The sequence below is a fragment of the Pan paniscus genome, chromosome 15 (assembly GCF_029289425.2).
Source record: "Pan paniscus chromosome 15, NHGRI_mPanPan1-v2.0_pri, whole genome shotgun sequence".
Lineage (NCBI taxonomy): Eukaryota > Metazoa > Chordata > Mammalia > Primates > Hominidae > Pan > Pan paniscus.
The window spans coordinates 92,358,064-92,377,487 of record NC_073264.2 but is presented as its reverse complement, the minus strand read 5'-3'; the positions used below and the strand labels follow the sequence as shown (position 1 = coordinate 92,377,487).

General features: G+C 47.5%; 1 protein-coding gene across 11 annotated transcripts in view; it reads right to left on the bottom strand.

Annotated features, from left to right (window-relative positions):
- Positions 1 to 2,119: 2,119 nt before the first annotated feature.
- DGLUCY (D-glutamate cyclase) overlaps positions 2,120 to 19,424 on the bottom strand; it is a 172,925-nt gene continuing 155,620 nt past the window's right edge. For all 11 annotated transcript variants that reach the window (XM_024925412.3, XM_008958194.4, XM_055097947.1 and 8 more), the window contains 2 exons: positions 11,917 to 12,068; positions 2,120 to 2,791 (listed from right to left, as the gene is read on the bottom strand). In XM_024925412.3, the coding sequence (XP_024781180.1) occupies positions 2,642 to 2,791; positions 11,917 to 12,068 (302 nt within the window). In that variant the 3' untranslated portion in view covers positions 2,120 to 2,641. The remainder of the gene's footprint in view (positions 2,792 to 11,916; positions 12,069 to 19,424) is intronic.

The following is a 19,424-nucleotide window of genomic DNA, read 5'->3' as shown; positions in this document are numbered from 1 at the left end:
ATAGTACTGAGCTCGACTGCTGTCAGTTGGAACACGTTTCTGTTCACGTCTTCCACCCACACATGTAATGCCTTTTCCATCTTAACTGATCACTTACCACACATTGTGGCCAGAACTTTTGCAGCTTGAGGTTTGACAACAAAACTAGCACATATTTCTTTTTCCTTCTCAATTCTTTTTTTTTTCTTTTTTGTTTTGAGACAGAGACTCGCTCTGTCACTCAGGCTGGAGTGCAGTGGCGCAATCTCGGCTTACTGCAACCTCCATCTCCCAGTTTCAAGCGATTCTCCCACCTCAGTCTCCCGAGTAGCTGGATTATAGACGCCCACCACCATGCCCAGCTAATTTTTTCTATTTTTGGTAGAGGCGGGGTTTTGCCATGTTGCCCAGGCCAGTCTTAAACTCCTGAGCTCAAGTGATCTGCCCTCCTCGGCCTCCCAAAGTGCTGGGAATACTTATAGGCATGAGCCACCATGCCCAGCCTCCTTCTCAATTTCATGGATAGAAAATTCATTCTTACCATAGATCTTAGTAGCCTCAATATATGAACTTGTTCTTTATTAAGTCAAGAACTTTCACCTTTTTGGGTAAATATATATACAGTATGCTTACCTAGTCCTCCATGCCCGTGCAGCAATATGGAGAGGAAGGGAATTCCTAACTTCCGAGGGAACACCTATCAAACATCAGGAAGCCATTAGGAGATTATTATTGGCTGTACAGAAACCTAAAGAGGTGGCAGTCTTACACTGCCGGGGTCACCAGAAAGGAAAGGAAAGGGAAATAGAAAGGAACCACCAAGCGGATATTGAAGCCAAAAGAGCCACAAGGCAGGACCCTCCATTAGAAATGCTTATAGAAGGAGCCCTAGTATAGGGTAATCCCCTCCGGGAAAGCAAGCCCCAGTACTCAGAAGAAATAGAATGGGGAACCTCACGAGGACATAGTTTCCTCCCCTCAGAATGGCCAGCCACCGAAGAAGGAAAAATACTTATGCCTGCAGCTAACCAATGGAAATTACTTAAAACCCTTCACCATATCTTTCTCTTAGGCATTAATAGCACCCATCAGATGGTCAAATTATTATTTACCAGACCAGGCCTTTTCAAAACTATCAAGCAGATAGTCAAGGCCTGTGAAGTGTGCCAAAGAAATAATCCCCTGCACTGCAGGCCATACATTTCAATCCCTTTATCTTTAACCTCCTTGTTAAGTTTGTCTCTTCCAGAATCAAAGCTGTAAAACTACAAATAGTTCTTCAAATGGAGCCCCAGATGCAGTCCATGACTAAGATCTACCATGGACCCCTGGACCAGCCTGCTAGCCCATGCTCCGATGTTGATGACATGGAAGGCACCCCTCCTGAGGAAATCTCAACTGCACAACCCCTACTACGCCCCAATTCAGCAGGAAGCAGTTAGAGCAGTTGTCAGCCAACCTCCCCAACAGCACTTCGGTTTTCCTGTTGAGAGGGGGTACTGAGAGACAGGACTAGCTGGATTTCCTAGGCCAACTAAGAATCCCTAAGCCTAGCTGGGAAGGTGACCACATCCACCTTTAAACATGGGGCTTGCAACTTAGCTCACACCTGACCAATCAGAGAGCTCACTAAAATGCTAATTAGGCAAAAACAGGAGGCAAAGAAATAGCCAATCATCTATCGCCTGAGAGCACAGCAGGAGGGACAATGATCGGGATATAAACCCAGGCATTCGAGCCAGCAATGGCTACCCTCTTTGGGTCCCCTCCCTTTGTATGGGAGCTCAGTTTTCACTCTATTTCACTCTATTAAATCTTGCAACTGTAAAAACAAACAAACAAACAAACAAAAAGACTTTCACCTTTTCACTTAAAGTAAGCCCTTTATGGCCTCTTTTTGGCATATCCAAATTGCCAGCATCCCTGCTCTTGCACTTTGAGGACATTACTAAGTCAAATAAGAGGTTCTTGACTATAAGCACTGCAATACCATGACAGTCGATCTGATCACCTGCTGAGTGACTAGCAGGCGGGTGGTGTAGACAGCACGGGTGCCCTGGACAAAGGGAGGATTCACGTCCTAGGTAGGATGGAGCAGGATGGTGTGAGATTTCATCACGATATTCCGAAGAGTACACAATTTAAAACTTAAGAGTTGTTTATTTCTGAAATTTTTCATTTAGTGTTTTCGGTCTGCAGTTGGCTATGAGTAACTGAAACCATGAATAACAGAAACCATGGATGCGGGAGGATGACTGGAGTCTGGAGTATCCTATCCTACATGGCCTGGGAATGTTTGTTCTCATGCTCTGCCTGGCAGTTAATTGTTCACAAGTGTCCCCATAAGTAACTGTCGAGAAGATTCTCACAGGAGACCACGTGGGTTACCTGAAGAAGCCAGCGTGAAGGAGGGTTGAAATCAACACCTTTAGAGTCTTAGGAATAAAAGTTAAAAAGCCCCAGAGAAATGTTGTCCTTTGTCCACGGCACCTGCACTAACCCCTCCCAGAAAGTGGGCATGCAGTTTCCCAGGCCAGGCGAGTGTTCGTTGCTCACCGAAGACCAGTGTTTACTAGCAGGATTGTCGCCAGAAGCAGCTGCATTCTCCCCGGATGCAGACCTGCCCGTTGGTAGGGACTCTGCTCACACGGAACATTGACGGTTACACCTGCGCCGTGGTGACGTCCACCAGCTTCTGGATCATCTCGGCGTGGGTGTTGTGGAAGGGCAGCCCATCCACCTCCATGCCCACGATGCCCGAGACGCCACTCCGGACTTTGTGCTGCACCAAGATGCCCAGCATTTTTTCTTCCTGGAAAAAAATGGGGCAGAAATAGAAGGAGTGGAGGGGGAGGAAAAAGAAATTTCTTTTATACACATTTATAAGTGAGAAGGATCCTTTGTGTTGACATACTTGCTTTTTAAAAAAGTAAAATTTTGGTTTAAAATACTAATACCATTGGAAAAGTCATGAAAAGTAAGTGTCCTCCATCACAGCTCATTGGCCCCCAAATCTACTCCCCAGAAACAATCACGGGAATAGTTTGGGTTGCTTCTTTTGGTAGTTACTGTTATGTAACTAAATAATATGCTTTAATGGAAACATAGTTTCTTAGTTTGATTGTCCGTTTTTAGAGATGGGGTCTTGCTATGTTGCCCAGACTGGTATTGAACTCCTGGCCTCAAGTGATTCTTCTGTCTCAGTCTCCTGACTAGCTGGGACTATAGGTGCACATCACTGTGCCCGGCCAGCCTGCATTTCCTTAACCAACAATGAAGATTCACTCCTCCTGCAGGTGCAGTGCAGGCTATTTCCTGCCAATCAGTTCCTCCCAGCCCTGGATTATCTGCCAATAGTCTTTGTGCCAAAGGCCCCCATTTCTCCTGAGACCTCTTAGCCTAATGTGGGGCATGTGTCAAATCCTGCTGCTGTTGCCTTCTAGAAATGACCAAGGTGACTGTGGGAGTGGGAGCATCTAGGTGTAGCAGAGCCACAGAGAATACAAGCCCCCATCCTGAAGCCGCAGCCCAGGGCCTAGCAGGCAGAGTGGTTTGGGGATCAGACAGATCTGACTTGAGTCTTTCCTGGCAGGAATTTTAACTGTTCTGTGCCTTAGTGTGCTTATCTGTAAAATGGGGAGGGTGATGATAAAAGTACTCATCATGCCTCCTTTAGAGGGTTGTTCTGAGGATTAAGTACAAGCAAAGCACTTAGCAGGGTCCTTGGCACACAACAGGCATTCACAAAATGAGGTTGATTTTATTGGCAGGGCTAGGTCTTCTGGCCTTTAGCCTAGAGCTTTCTCCCTTTGCTCTCCTGCTGGTTTAAAAAAAAAAAAAAAGTGGTTTGATCCTCCTCCATCCCCCCTCCTTCCAAAAATAAAATCCCAAAGCACCACTTGCCCAAGCCGCTAATGTGTCTGTCCCTAGTGAACAGCTCGGGTTCCCCTAAGGAGAGTGAGCCTTAAGTGAAGGCATAAAGCAACTCAAACACATCCTTCCCTCTTCTTCTTCTTCCTCCTCCTCCTCTTCCTTCTCCCTGTCTTCTTCCTCCTCCACAACAAAGGCAGGAGGTGAGAGGAGGGGACCTAAGGAATCTAGAATAGGACATTAGGGCAGCTATAAGAAGGCTCTCTCCCTGCTCAGGCATTTGCTCATTCATCCCACCATTGATCAAAGGTTTATTGAACACCTGCTAAGTATGTATCAGGCCCTGAACCAGGGATACGGTGGTGAATGTGACATGGTTCCTCCCCCCATGGGGTTCACAGTCTAGATGAGTAATCAGGTAGTCATAGTACAGGATGTCACAGCACAGAGCAGGGGCACCCAACCCAGCTTATTGGCATGGCTCAGGGAACATTTTCTGGAGGCAGGGTGTTATGGACTCAATATGTACCCTCAAATTTTGTATGTTGAACCTAATCCTCAATTGTTGGAATTTGAAAGTGGGGTCTTTGGGAGGTAATAAGATTGAGATGAGGTCATGAGAGTGAGGGTCAGGATGTGATAAGTGCTCTTATAAGAAAAAGAGAAACCAGAGCTCTCGCTCTCTCCACCATATGCGGACTCAGCAAGAAGGCGGCCATCTGTAAGCCAGGAAGAGAGTCCCCACCAGTGAATCAAAACTACTGGCACCTTGATGTTGGACTTCCCAACCTCTAGAACTGTGATAACTAAATTTCTGTTGTTCAAGCCACCTAGTCTATAGTTGTTTTTTAAAATAGCAGCTTGAGCTACGACAAGGGGCAACTAGGATCAGAGGTGATGAAAGAATAAAAATGAGCCAGCTGAGAGCCCTGGAGGGTTACTCACTAACTTTTTCTAAATAATAGAGAAAGCATTGGCAAATGTTAACTGCAAACTGTCTCTTCACAGCTGGCCTGAGAGCCTGCATTTCTGTTCTGCCCTGGGGGCCAAGAAGGATGTTCCTCTGTAGGAGGGAGGCCCTAAATCATTTCCACTTTCACATGTGTCCTTTCTCCAACAGCTCCTTCTCAGGAGCTACCCACTCAGAATGGCATTTCCCGCCCTTTGTTTGGGCTTCTTCCTCTCGCTTCTCTTCTCCACTGGTCATATCCTCTCTTTATGGGGGAATGTCTCTGGGACTCCTGGGGCCATTTCCTCATAGCACACTGTTTCCCTCACCATTCTCATCCTTCTGGGCCCCAGGAAGGGCTGTGGGGTCCTCAGGGTGCATGCAATCAGCCAACAGGTTTGGAGCTGACTGGCACCCAGCCTCCAAGAGACACAGGGACCAGCTGGGCCAACAGCTACTCCCTGCAAATTTCCAAGAATCACGGAATGACCATGCCATCTTCTAAGAGGCAGAGGTGGTAACAGTGGCGGAGAATTACCAGGGAGCAGCTGGAGGGCAGGGCGCCTGAAGGCCACTGCACCAGTCCAGGCTGAGACAACAGGGCAGGAGAGGAGGAATGGAGGACCCAAGTGAGGGAGAGTAGACAGGGCTTGGATGGGGACAGAGGCCCCACGGTGGCTGAGTGTGTGGATGCTGAGTGTGTAGAGGCTGAGTGTATGGGTGCTTGCTATTAAGTCACACTGGGAGCACGGTGGGCAGATATTTATGGGAGGTGATGATGCCGCTCAAAGTGGGGTGCCTTCTGGGAAGTTGGAACTGTTTTGTGTCTTAATCTTGGTGGTGGTTGCAAGGGTGTATACTTATGTAAAAATTCATCCAACTGTACACTTAAGGTGTACACACTTTATTGTACGTTAATTATACTTTAACAAAAATAAGTTATAAAGAATAGTAGGGTGAATGAAAGTGCTGAAAGAGAATGGGAGCCCAGAATGAGGCCCGAGGCTGTTCCTGCCTCTCTGCATCACCCATCCATCAAAGCATTCATCCTTCCATATGCTCACCCATCTATCCATCCATCCATGCATGCATCCATCTATGCATCCATCTATTATCCATCCATCCCTCCATCCACCCACCTACCCAACCATCTATCCATCCATTATCCATCCATCCATGCATCCATCCATCTATTATCCACGCATCCCTCCATCCACCCATACATCCATCATCCATCCATCCATGCATCCATCCATCTATTATCCATCCATCCCTCCATCCACCCATCCATCTATCCATCCATCCATGCATCCATCATCTCTCCATCCAACATTTCCTGAGTGCCTTCCCTGGGCCAGGCTCTGAAGTAGGGACAAATAAGTCATCGTTTGTTCCTCCAAGAGCTCTCACTCTTTGGCCCCTCACTCCCTACCTACCACTGGGCATGTGAATAACAGGGTCCTCTTCTGTTTCCCCAACCCACATGGCTGCTATGCCCTGGGTTGATGGAATATTCCTCATCCATGTCACCATGGGTGCTCAGTACCTGCCCTGGAGCAGAGATGGAGCAGAGAGGGGCTGAGAGCCTCGCCAGAGCCCTCAGGCAGCTCCCTCCAGCCTCCACTTCAAGGCAGTGATGCAAAACAGGCCCAGCTGCTGTGTTCCTCTTCCCCAAGTACTGGGTTGAGGTCGGGGAAGTCCAGGAAACCTTTCCTGGTGTTTGTTTATACCACGAGCCCCACGTTTCCTTAGCCTCTTTCCTGCCCAGGCATCAGCTTCCTGGCATTGGCTTGCCCCTCCCAGGGAGTGCCTCTTCTTTGTGATCTCTTGTAAAGGGCTGGCATGAAATGGGCCGGGATGTGAGGCAAGGCACTCCCTTGGCCCTGGGCTCTGGCACAGGCAATGACGAGGCAAGCGGGAACATGGTGCTGAGGCTTCCCGTGGAGCAAGATGGGGCTGGTATAATCATGGTCTCATCTTGCAATAGGCAGGGGAGAGCTGGCTGCCTGGACCGGGCTGGGGAGTGTGGCAGCGGGAGAAACGGCTCCATCTGCCTCCCGGCCACACAGGGAAAGACAGACAGTCCCACATGACGCCACATGGCATCTGGAGGCCCCAGCTCTGTCTTGGCCTTCACCTCCTTCTGCTCTGGCTGTGGGAGCTCTCCTTGGCATAGGCCACCTGCTGCCACCATCAAGCCTGGCTCAGGGACACCCTGACACCTGCCCCAGCCTGACTGAAAGTAAAGAAAGGACCTTGTCATGATAAGAAGGATGACGATGATGATGATAATGATGGTTGGCATTTATTGAACACTTGCTATTAATCCATGCCAGACACTATGCCAGGTGCTTTACACAAAGGGACTCATTTCATCTTCCAATCACCCAAAAAGTAGATCTGTTATGACCCTACTCGAGGAAACTGAGGAATGCTGAGGTTGGAGACTTGCTCAAGGCTGAAGTGGGTGGAGCCAGGACTTGAACCAGGCAGCCGGCCAGGGCCTGTGACCTTCCTAACCACCCACTTCACTCACCCAAGGCAGGCCGGACGTTTTTACAAAGGACTTGGTCCTAGGAAACAGAGAAGTCCACAAACTACAGAAATACAGAGAAGAGAGTGGCCCTAACCCAGACCAGCATCCAGGCACAGCCGGCCTGGCTGGCTGCTGTCTGAGGCCTCCATCGGGCTGAGGGGAAGATGGCCCCATGAGGGGGCTTCCCGAGGCCTCATCCTTGGAGGCCTTCAGTCCCTCCCAGGGACCCACCCCCTGCCCAGAGCTCTGTCACCCTGCCAAATTGCAGCACCTTGGCCCCCAAGCTGAGAAAGACCAAGTTCTCCAGCTCCTTAGCTCCAAGCCCTCCTTATCAGACCTTGCAGGTACCCCTGTAAAGTGTCATCAAGTGGCTCTTGGCCCTTGATGACGTCTGAGGAATGCTTGCCCTCAAGTACAACCCAAGGGCCTCTCCCTCACTTTAAGGCGCCCCTGGGCCAAGGGCCAGAGTGGGCAGGGTGTGCCCGGGTAGTGATGTCCACCTTATCTGGCCTCCTCAGCATAGTGCCCGCTTCTACCACACTCACAGTGAGATCCTTAAGAACCCCTGTCCCCAAATGCAACTCACTGAGCAGAGCTGTGGGACATTTCTCTGCCCCAACCAATCAAGCTTTTCCACTAGCTCAGGCCACAGCTCTGCCCAGCATCTCTGGATGACTCAAGGACCCCCACGTAGTGACCTGCAGAACTCTAGTGTGACGATTCTAGCTGTTTCCTCTGCACACTGTACGGCTTCATGTCCCTGTACCTTTGCTTATGTGGATTCTGCGGCCTAGAAGGCCTTTTCCACCCTTCCTTACCTGGCTACTTATATCCTACTCACTCCTCAAGACAGCTCAGTGCCAGTGCCACCTCCTCCAGGCAGCCTTCAGTGAACTCGCTGAGCTAAGCACTGTTTTCTGTGCTCCCACAGAAGCTTTTTTCAAAAAAAATTTTTTTTTTTTTTGAGACAGAGCCTCACTCTGTCACCCAGGCTGGAGTGCAGTGGTGTCATCATGGCTCACTGCAACCTCCACCTCCCGAGTTCAAGTGATTCTCATGTCTCAAGCCTCTCGAACAGCTGGGACTACAGGCGCCCGCCACCACGCCTGGCTAATTTTTGTATTTTCAGTAGAGATGGGCTTTCACCATATTGGCCAGGCTGGTCTCGAACTCCTGGCCTCAAGTGATCTGCCTGCCTCAGCCTCCCAAAGTTCTGGGAATACAGGTGAGAGCCACCACGCCCGGCCTCTCACTGAAGCTTACTGTGCACATTCCATCTTGGCTCCTGAAATTGCCTGTCATGTGTAGTCTCCCCAGTGGACCCTGAGTCCCCAACCCAGGGTGACTCCTCATTGTCCCCTAGAGCAAGCCTGGGCCTGGCCCAGGGGCGGGGCTCAACAAACATGTGTTTGTACTTTTGCTTTTAAAAAATCCCCATTTTAGGCCAGGCGTGGTGGCTCACGCCTGTAATCCCAGCACTTTGGGAGGCTGAGGCAGGTGGATCACTTGAAGTCAGGAGTTCAAGACCAGCCTGGCCAACATGGTGAAACCCTGTCACCACTAAAAATACAAAAATTAGCCGGGTGTGGTGGTGCGCACCTGTAATCCCAGCTACTTGGCAGGCTGAGGCAGGAAAATCACTCAAACCTGGGAGGCGGAGGTTGCAGTGAGCTGAGATTTCTCCACTGCACTCCAGCCTGGTAACAGAGCGAGACTCCATCTCAAAAAAAAAAAAAAATCCCCATTTTATGTTCTTTATAAGGGTGGTACATTATTAATTGATTTATGAAGGACTAGGTAGAAATGCAGAAGGAAAAGTTTCCATCTGTGTGTTGGGCTGTGTGATTTGTTTGGCTGGGTTCGTTCTTTTGTGTCTGCGTGAATCAGGAATCATGTGTGAAGCAGCCCTTGCGTGTTTTTTTCCAGTTCAGATCCAGGAAGTATAAAGAAAGCACAAAAGGCCCTCTGGGCCCCTCTAGGGCAGACCATTTCCCTCTGAAAATGTCACCACAGCTGCCTGAGCTCCCCCTCCCCCATCTCTCTTCCCTGGCACTACCAGGAACTGGGACACTTCTGAGTGGAATTGGGAAAAGCACAGAGAATGGAGTCACAGAGACCTAGACTCGGATCCCAGCTCTGCCTCTCAGCTGGGTGGTCTCAGGCAAGCCATCGGCTTCACAGAGCCCCAGGTCTCTCGTCTGTAAAATGGGAATGACACCACCAATCCAGGCAGGTGCTGGAGAGAAACAGAGGCCAGGGGCAGGAAGGAGAAAGACACAGAGAAACAGAGAGGGAGAGACAGACAGAAGGAAAAAGCGAAGAGACAGGGAGTAAGAAAACAGGAAAGAAAGACAGAAAAGAGGCCGGGCGTGGTGGCTCACGCCTGGAATCCCAGCACTTTGGGAGGCTGAGGCAGGTGGATCACCTGAGGTCAGGAGTTCAAGACCAGCCTCGCCAACTTGGTGAAATCCTGTCTCTACTAAAAATACAAAACAAATTAGCTGGGCATGGTGGCAGGCACCTGTAATCCCAGCTACTCGAGAGGCTAAGGCAGGAGAGTTGCTTGAACTTGGGGGGTGGAGGTTGCAGTGAGCCGAGATCGTGCCACTGTACTCCAGCCTGGGTGACAAGAGCAAAACTCTGTCTTAAAAAAAAAAAAAAAAGAAAGAAAGAAAGAAAGAAAAGAGGCAGCAATGCGGACGTCTGGTTGCAGACGTTGGGAGGCTATCGGGCCTGCCCACTGGCAGGGGACTTGTAGCAACCACCCACCCAATCTCGGGCTCTTCTGCAGGCTCAGTGCTCAGGACCCTCCTGCCTCTTGGATTTGCTTTCCCATCTCCCCAGACCTTCCACGCCCTCTCCCACAACCTTCGACACCCACCTCTAATCCCTCAGGCTGCTGTCTGCTCACAGGTGAAGTCACATCTGACCCAGGATTTAGATGTAAAGTCAGAGCTTTGGCCCCGTTTTCCCAAGGTCCAAATTACCTGGGAATATTCCCCAAGTAGGTGTCCCGTTAAGCACTGAGGCATTGTGAATGTCCCGCAAGTCTGGTCCACCAGCTTCTCCTCCAAGAGGGGCAGGTCCCATCTCCTTGAGGAGCCCCAGAGGAGGCGGGTTAGAGCCTGGAATTGGTGTTGGGGGCGGAGCTTGCTCTAAGAGGGCCATGGAAATTGAGGCCCAAGGAAGGAAGGGCCAGTCCCGCCGCCACCTCGCTGCTCAGGCTTGGGCGCTGGGCGCTGGCCACTTCTCTTTTGCATTTTCCCCATATGCATGTGTGAGTTCACATAAGTTAGACGGGCACACGTTGATGCCCTTCCTCTGCACTGCGCTACAGAGTGTACCTAGAACTGCAAACAACACTTCAGAGCATGGGGTCTGCAGTCAGAGGAGCTCAGACAAAAGTTACCTGCTGCTGCCTCTCAGGGAGAGTCCTCAGGGAGAAAGTCACAGTGTCCTTGGGTCCAGCTAATATGATCTGTCCCTTCCCAGGGATTCTTTTTTTTTTTTTTTTTTTGAGACAGGGTCTCCCACTCTGTCTCCAAGGCTGGAGTGCAGTGAAGTGAACATAGCTCACTGCAGCCTTGGATTCCTGGGCTCAAGCGATCCTCCCACTTCAGCCTCCCAGGTAGCTGGGACCACAGGTGCATGCCACCAGGCCCAGCTAATTTTAAAAATTTTTTTCTAGAGATGAGGTCTCACCATGTTGTCCAGGCTGGTCTCAAACTTCTGGGCTCAGGTGATCCTCCTGCCTTGGCCTCCCAAAGTGCTGAGATTATAGGCATGAGTCACCACACCCAGCTGGACCAGGGATTCTTAATGGCCCCAGACTAAGAGTCTTGCGCAGAAAAATACATGTACAGGAACAATTGTGCAAACAGCTTCAGGGGCTCATGGACCTCCTCCTTGTGGGCCCTGGGGTCTGAAGCCCTCTTCTACTTTTGTCTCACCCCCTACCTCCTGCTCTCCACCTCAAGAGCTGTCTCCCACAAACCATCACTAAGCCTGTCCTCATCTCCCAAGCCCCTGCTCCCCCCATTCCTCCCGCTGGGATTCCTCTCCTTCTACGTGGCTTATTCCTTGCAGCCTCCAGCCCATAGCATTCTCTTCTCACCTTGTCTGTCCCCCTTAGCACTTTCCTTAGTATGGCTGATTGACTTACTCTGGAGGTTTTAGTGGCCTCGCTGGGTGGTGAATTCCTTGGAGGGGGCTGACAGGACACCTGCCCACCACTAACAGTATGAAGTACCCACCATGGGTGAGGCATTCGGTTCCTCCAACAATGCTGACCACCCCCCATTTTACAGATGAAGAAAATGAGGCTCAGAGAAGCTAAGCAACTCACCCAAAGTCAAACTAGAAGGAAAATGGTCACTTGGATCAGGCCTGCCACACGATTCAGAACCGCGAGTAGCTTAAAGGGCACCCAATCCAGGAGACCTTTGCTTTAAGGCTGGCTCTGCCTCTGGCTTTTGAGGGGCAGCAGGGTGCCAGCCCTCGGCTTACGGCTTGGGACCTCAGGCCTGCTGCTCATCCAGGGTAAAAGCTGCTTCCAGGCGAGCGGCTGGCTGGGGTTTGTTACCTTAATGACCGACGGGAGGGCCTGAGTCCAGGCCTGATCTCCAGGTGCCCTGGAGGGTCCCACTGCTTTCCTCAGGTACTGACTGTGGACAGCACATGAGTACAGGATGTAGAGTGCGCAGGCCAGGGCATAGCCTCCCCAGTTAGAAACACCTAGAACAGCAAAACAAGATTCCATCATGGAGTTGGAAAAGTCATGTGTCTGTCAGCCTGCCTCTAGGAAGCAGAACTATCTGCAGGACTGGTCCACGGTCCCATAGCACCAGTATCATCTGGGAACTTGCTAGAAACACAAATTCTTTGGCCCCAGCCCAGAACTACTGAATAAAAAGCTCAGCAGGAGAGGAGAGGAAAGGAACAAGCTGAATTTTCTTTATTTGTATTTATTTATTTATTATTATTATTTTTTGAGACAAAGTCTTGCTCTGTTGCCCAGGCTGGACTGTAGTGGTGCGATCTCGGCTCACTGCAACCTCTGCCTCCTGGGTTCAAGCGATTCTCCTGCCTCAGCCTCCTGAGCAGCTGGGACTACAGGTGTGTGCTACCACGCCCAGCTAATTTTTATATTTTTAGAAGGGACGGGGTTTCACCATATTGGCCAGGTTGGTCTTGAACTCCTGATCTTGTGATCCACCCATCTTGGCCTCCCAAAGTTCTGGGATTACAGGCATGAGCCACTGCACCTGGCCTATTTTTATTTTTAATTTTTTTTAGTGATGGGGTCTCCCTCTGTCTCCCAGGCTAGCACGATCATAGCTCATTGGGGTGGAGGCTTAAACTCCTGGGTTCAAGTGATCCCCCTGCCTCAGTCTCCCAAGTAGCTGGGATTATAGGTGCACCTGGCTGAGTTTTGATAAATCCTCTATGTGAGTCTGATCCAAGCCAAAGTTTGAAAACCCTTGCTCTAAACTACTTAATCCACTGCTAATGACCATCAGAAAAAAAGGTTTAGGCAATAACCATAGAAACCCATTCCAAAACACTCAACACGAAGAAACTCTCCCCTCTGGCTGAGCTGAATCCCCTGTGCCACGTGGAAGCCCACCCTCAGAGGGCAGGAAACAGCCCCGTCGCGCTGGATCCCATGACCTCTCCATGTGCTCAAAGATCACTCCCAAATCAGCCTCAGACTTCCCTTCCTTTTCCATCACAGGCCCAAAGGGCTTATTCCCCAGTTTTGGGACCATCTCCTTGGCTCTTCCCTGAAAACTGCTTGAGTTCTCCATGCAGTTGAAGAAGAATTGATGAAGGGCCTGGTAAGCAATAAGTGCTAGAGCACCACGAAAGTGAGGTCAATCCCACTCAGGAGAGGAGGGACTGTGCACACGGCCAGCCACGGGCCACTATGACTGAGATGTTCACGCAGAATTATGGGAGCATGGAGAGGGGGCACTCATTCTGACTGGTTTAGGAAAGATTCATAGAAAAGGGGTCATTTAATATGGGCCTTGTAGGTTGAGTAAAATTTTGCCAGAAGAGGGGTGGAGGAATGGGAGCAATTCCAGTTAAAAAAAAAAAGAAAAACAAACAAAAAAAAATAACAAACAAAAACTCCCTTGGCCGGGCACGGTGGCTCAAGCCTGTAATCCTAGCACTTTGGGAGGTTGAAATGGGCAGATCACCTGAGATTAGGAGTTTGAGATCAGCCTGGCCAACATGGTGAAACCCCATCTCTACTAAAAATACAAAAATCAGCAGGGCGTGGTGGAGGGCACCTGTAATCCCAGCTACTCAGGAGGCTGAGGCAGGAAAACCACTTGAACCCAGGAGGTGGAGGTTGCAGTGAGCCAAGATCATGCCACGGCACTCCAGTCTGGGCAACAGACCAAGACTCCGTAACAAACAAACAAACAAACAAACATTCTTCAGTGAATACAAAGGCATGTGGCATGAAAATACAAGCCATATATCAAAATGTGGCAGGTAAAGACCATATGATAAAAATAATACTGTATTCTACTGATTTTAAGATGTACTTTTGTTACACTTACATCTCTGAAATTGAGATGTATCTTACAATTAATAGTATCTTACAGTTACAATTGGTTGTATTTTCCTTTCTTAGTAGTATGTAAATTATTGTTAATTCTTGTCATCAATTATTATTATTTTTTTTGAGAGCGAGTCTTGCTCTGTTGCCCATGCTGGAGTGCAGTGTTATGATCTCAGCCCACTGCAACCTCTGCTTCCTGGGTTCAAGCGATTCTCCTCCCTCAGCCTCCCGAGTAGCTGGGACTACAGGTGCATGCCAACACGCCTGGCTAAGTTTTGTATTTTTAGTAGAGATGGAGTTTTACTGCGTTGGCCAGGCTGGCCCTGAACTCCTGGCCTCAAACGACCAACCCGTCTTGGCCTCCCAAAGTGCTGGGATTACAGGTGTGAGTCACCGTGCCTGGCTTTTTTCATTTTTTAATGAAGACAGGGTCTCACTCTGTCACCTAGGCTGGAGTGCAGTGGCACAATCATAGCTCACTGTAACCTGGAACTCTTGGACTGAAATGATCCTCCTGCCTTGGCTTCCCAAAGTGGTGGGATTTTTTTTAAGAGACGGAGTCTTGCTCTGTCGCCCGGGCTGGAGTGCAGTGGCACGATCTCGGCTCACTGCAGGCTCCGCCTCCTGGGTTCACGCCATTCTCCTGCCTCAGCCTCCTGAGTAGCTGGGACTATAGGCACCTGCCACCATGCCCAGCTAATTTTTGTATTTTTAGTAGAGATGGGGTTTCACCATGTTAGCCAGGATGGTCTCGATCTCCTGACCTTGTGATCTGCCTGCCTCAGCTTCCCAAAGTGCTGGGATTACAGGCATGAGCCACCGCGCCCAGCCTTTTCTTCATTTTTTAATAAAGACAGGGTCTCACTCTGTCACCCAGGCTGGAGTGCAGTGGCGCAATCATAGCTCACTATAACCTGGAACTCTTGGACTCAAGTGATCCTCCTGCCTTGGCTTCCCAAAGTGCTGGGATTACAGGCATGAGCCACTATGCCTGGCCATCAATGACATCTTATATTCAATGGAACAGAGTATCTTCTTTGATTGAATATTTACAACATGTGGCACTGTTGTAAATGCCTTACATAGAGTAGCTCCTGGAGTCCTTACAACAAGCTTGTGAGGTGTAAGTACTATTATTATCTCCATTTGAAAACTGGGAAACAGACACAGAGATGCCACTAAGCCCAGCTAATATTTTAAAATTTTTTTGTAGAGACAAGTTCTCGCTACATTGCCCAGGCTGGTCTCAAATTCCTAGTGTCAAATGGTCCTCCTGCCTTGGTCTCCCAAAGTGTTAGGGTTATAGGTATGAGCCACTGCACTCAGCATTCTCCTTCTCTTAACATTGTCGTTTACAGGGCAGAAGTGTGAAACTTTAGTGAAGTCCAGCTTATCAACTGTTTCTTTCATGGAGAATGCCTTTGGTGTTGTTATCTAAAAAGTCATAATCAGCCAGATGTGGTGGCTCACGCCTGTAATCCCAGCACTTTCAGAGGCCGAGGCAGGTGGATCACTCGAGGTCAGGAGTTCGAGACCAGTGTGGCCAACATGGTGAAACTCCATCTCTACTAAAAAACTACAAAAATTAGCCAGGCATGTTGGCGTGTGCCTGTAATCCCAGCTACTGGGGAGGCTGAGGCAGGAGAATCACTTGAACCCAGGAGGTGGAGGTTGCAGTGAGCTGAGTTCATGCCACTGCACTCCAGCCTGGGCGACAAAGCAAGACACGGTCTTAATCAATCAATCAATCAATCAAATTAAAATAAAAAGAAGTCATAATCATATTCATGCTCATCCAAATTTTCTCCTATGTTACCTTACAGGAGTTTTATAGTTTTGTGTTTTATGTTTAAGTTCATAATCCATTTTGAGTTTATTATTGTAAAGGATGTAAGGTCTATATGTCTAGATTGATTTTTTCTCATGTGGATGTCCAGTAGTTCCAGTTCCAGCACCATTTGTTGAAAAGACTACCTTTGCTCCATTGCATTGCCTTTGCTCCTTTGTCAAACATTGTGTGGCCCTATTTGTGTGGGTCTACTTCTGGGCTGTCTATTCTGTTCCATTGATCTATTTATCTGTTCTTTCACCAATACCACACTGCCTTGATTACTGTAGCTTTATAGTAAGTCTTAAAGTCAGGTAGTGTCAGGCCTCTGATCTTGTTCTTTTTCAATATTTAGTTTGTTATTCTGTATCTGTTGCCCTTCATATAAACTTTAGAATCAGGTTGTTGATACCCACAAAATAACTTACTGGGATTTTGACTGGGACTATATCAAATTTATCGATCAAGTTGGGAGAACTGACATCTTGACAATATCGAGTCTTCTTATCCATGAACATGGAATATCTCCCCATTGATACAGTTCTTTTTTGATACCCTTCATCAATGTTTTGTATTTTCTTTCATATTTTTAGATTTATTCCTAAGTATTTCATTTTGGAGGATTAATGTAAATGGTAATGTGTTTTTAATTTTAAATTCCACTTGTTCATTGCTGGCATATACAATTAAAGTATTTAACTTTCTATCTTGCAACCATACTATAATCACTTATTAGTTCTGGGAGATTTTGTTGATTCTTTTGAATTTTCTACACAGACAATCATGCCATCTGCAAGCAAAGACAATTTTATTTATTCCTTCCCAATCTGTTTACATTATATTTCTTTCTCTTGTCTTACTGCATTAGGCAGCACTTCCAATACAATGTTGAAAATAGTGGTAAGAGCGAACATCATTGCCTTTTTCCTAATCTTAGTGGAAAAACTAGTTTCTCACCATTAATTACGATGTTAGCTGTAGGTTTTTTGTAGATATTCTTTATCCGGTTCAGGAAGTTCCCCTCTATTTCTAGTTTGCTGAAAGTTTTTATCATGAATGGGTGTTGCTTTTGTCAAATGCTTTTTCTGTATCTATTGACATGAACATGCGATTTTTCTTCCTTAGCCTATTGACATAATGGATTACATTACTTGATTTTTATTTTTTATTAAAAAATTATTTTATTTTTATTTTTGAGAGACAGAGTCTCACTCTGTTGCCAAGGCTGGAGTGCAGTGGTACAACCCAGCAGACTGCAGCCTCCAACTCCTAAACTCAAGCAATCCTCCTGCCTCAGCCTCCTGAGAGGCTAGGACTACAAGTGCACACCACCATGCTCAGCTAATTTTTTGCTTTTTTTGTAGAGATATGGTCTTGTTATGTTGCCCAGGCTGATCTACCCATTTCTGATACAGGGGTGTTGAAGTCTCCAACTGTAATAGTGAATTTATCTATTTATCCTTGCAGTTTTATCAGTTATGCTCCCCCCCATCAACTTTTTTTGGGGCAATCTTGGCTCACTGCAACCTCTGCCTCCTCAAGTGATCCTCCCACCTCAGCCTCCTGAACAGCTGGGACTACAGGCATTTGCCTGTAGAGATGGGGTTTTTGTAGAGATGGGGTTTCACCATGTTGTCCAGGCTGGTCTTGAACGTCTAGGCTGAAGCAATCCACCTGCCTCAGCCTCTCAATGTGCTGGGATTACAGGTGTGCACCATTGTGCCTGGCGTATTATGTCTTATTTGAATATTGGCCCCTTTATCATTACGTAATCCCCCTCTTTATCCTGATAACTTTCCCTGTTCTGAAGTCTGCTATGTCTGAAATTAATGTAGCTACTTCTGCTTTCTTTTTATTAGTGTTAACATGGCATATCTTTCTCTATCTCTTTATTGCTAATCTGTTTAAATATAAAGACACATATAGTGTCTTTACAGTTAAAGTGAATTTCTTGCAGACAATATATAGTTCAATCTTGGTTTGTTTTTTGTTTTCTGTTTTATTTTCTGAGATGGAGTCTCGCTCTTTCACCCAGGCTGGAGTGCAGTGGCGCGATCTCGGCTCACTACAAGCTCCGCCTCCCGGGTTAAAGCGATTCTCCTGCCTCAGCCTGCTGAGTAGCTGGGACTACAGGTGCCCGCCATCACGCCCAGCTAATTTTTTGATTTTTAGTAGAGACGGGGTTTCACTGGGTTAGCCAGGATGGTCTCAATCTCCTGACCTCGTGATCCACCCAGCCTCGGCCTCCCAAAGTGCTGGGATTACAGGCGTGAGCCACCGCACCTGGCCTCAATCTTGATTTTTTAAGTTCACTGTGGCATTGACATTTATGGTGATTATTGATATAGTCGGATTAATAGCTACCATATTTGCTGCTGTTTTCTTTATTGCCTTTGTTCTTTATTCCATTTTTTTGTTTTGTTCTTTTGTTTTGTTGTTGTTGTTGTTGTTGTTTTGAGACCAAATCTCACTCTGTTCCCCAGGTTGGAGTGCAGTGGCATTATCTTGGCTTACTGCAACCTCTGCCTCCCGGGTTCAAGTGATTCTCCTGCTAACTTTTGTATTTTTAGTAGAGATGGGAGTTCACCATGTTGGCAAGGCTGGTCTCGAACTCCTGACCTCAGGTGATCCACCCACCTCGGCCTCCCAAAGTGCTGGGATTACAGGTGTGAGCCACTGCGCCTGGCCCCATTTTTGTCTTCTACACTTTTTCTGCCTTTTGTGGTTTTAACTGAGTATTTTATATGATCCTATTTTCTCTCCTTTCTTAGCATGTAAATTCTACTTTTAAAATTAGTTTTTTAGTGGATGCCCTAGAGTTTGCAACATACATTTACAACAAAGTCTGCTTTGAAATAACAGTATACCACTTCATGGGTAGCACAAGCAACTTATAACAAAACGTTGCTAATTCTTCCCTCTCATTCTGTGTACCATTGCTGTCATTTGTGTCACTTATTCTATTTTTTTTGAGACAGGGTCTGACTCTGTCACCCAGGCTGTAGTATAGTGGCACAATCATGGCTCACCGCAGCCTCAACCTCCCAGGCTCAGGTGGTCTGCCTATCTCAGCCTCCCAAGTAGCTAGGACTATAGGCGTCCACCACCATGCTCAGCTAATTCTTCCATTTTTTGTAGAGATGGGGTTTCCCCATGTTGCCCAGGCTGGTATCAAATTCCTAGGCTCAAGTGATCTGCCCGCCTCGGCCTCCCAAAGTGCTACGATTACAGGCGTAAGCCACCGTGCCTGGCCTGTCATTTGGGTCACTTATACACAAACATACATAAGCATATATATACATACAGCATACATAATGGAATGCACTGTTATTATTATTTTGTGCTGTTATTATTATTTTGAACAAACTGATATGTTAGGTCAAAAATAAATACGAAAGTTTTTATTTTACCCTCACTTATTTTATTCACTGATACTCTTCCTTTCTTTATGTAGATTCAAGTCTCTGACAGATATAATTTTCCTTCTCTCTGAAGAATTTCTTCTAACATTTCTTGCAAGGCAGTTGTGGCAACAAATTCTCTCAATTTTTATTTGTTTCATAGTCTTTATTTCTCCTTTATTTTTGAAGCAAATTTTGCAGGGCACAGAATTCTGCATTGGTTGCTACCTCTCAATACTTTAAATAGTTCAGTAATGTAAAGATTAAAGGTGGCCGGGCGTGGTGGC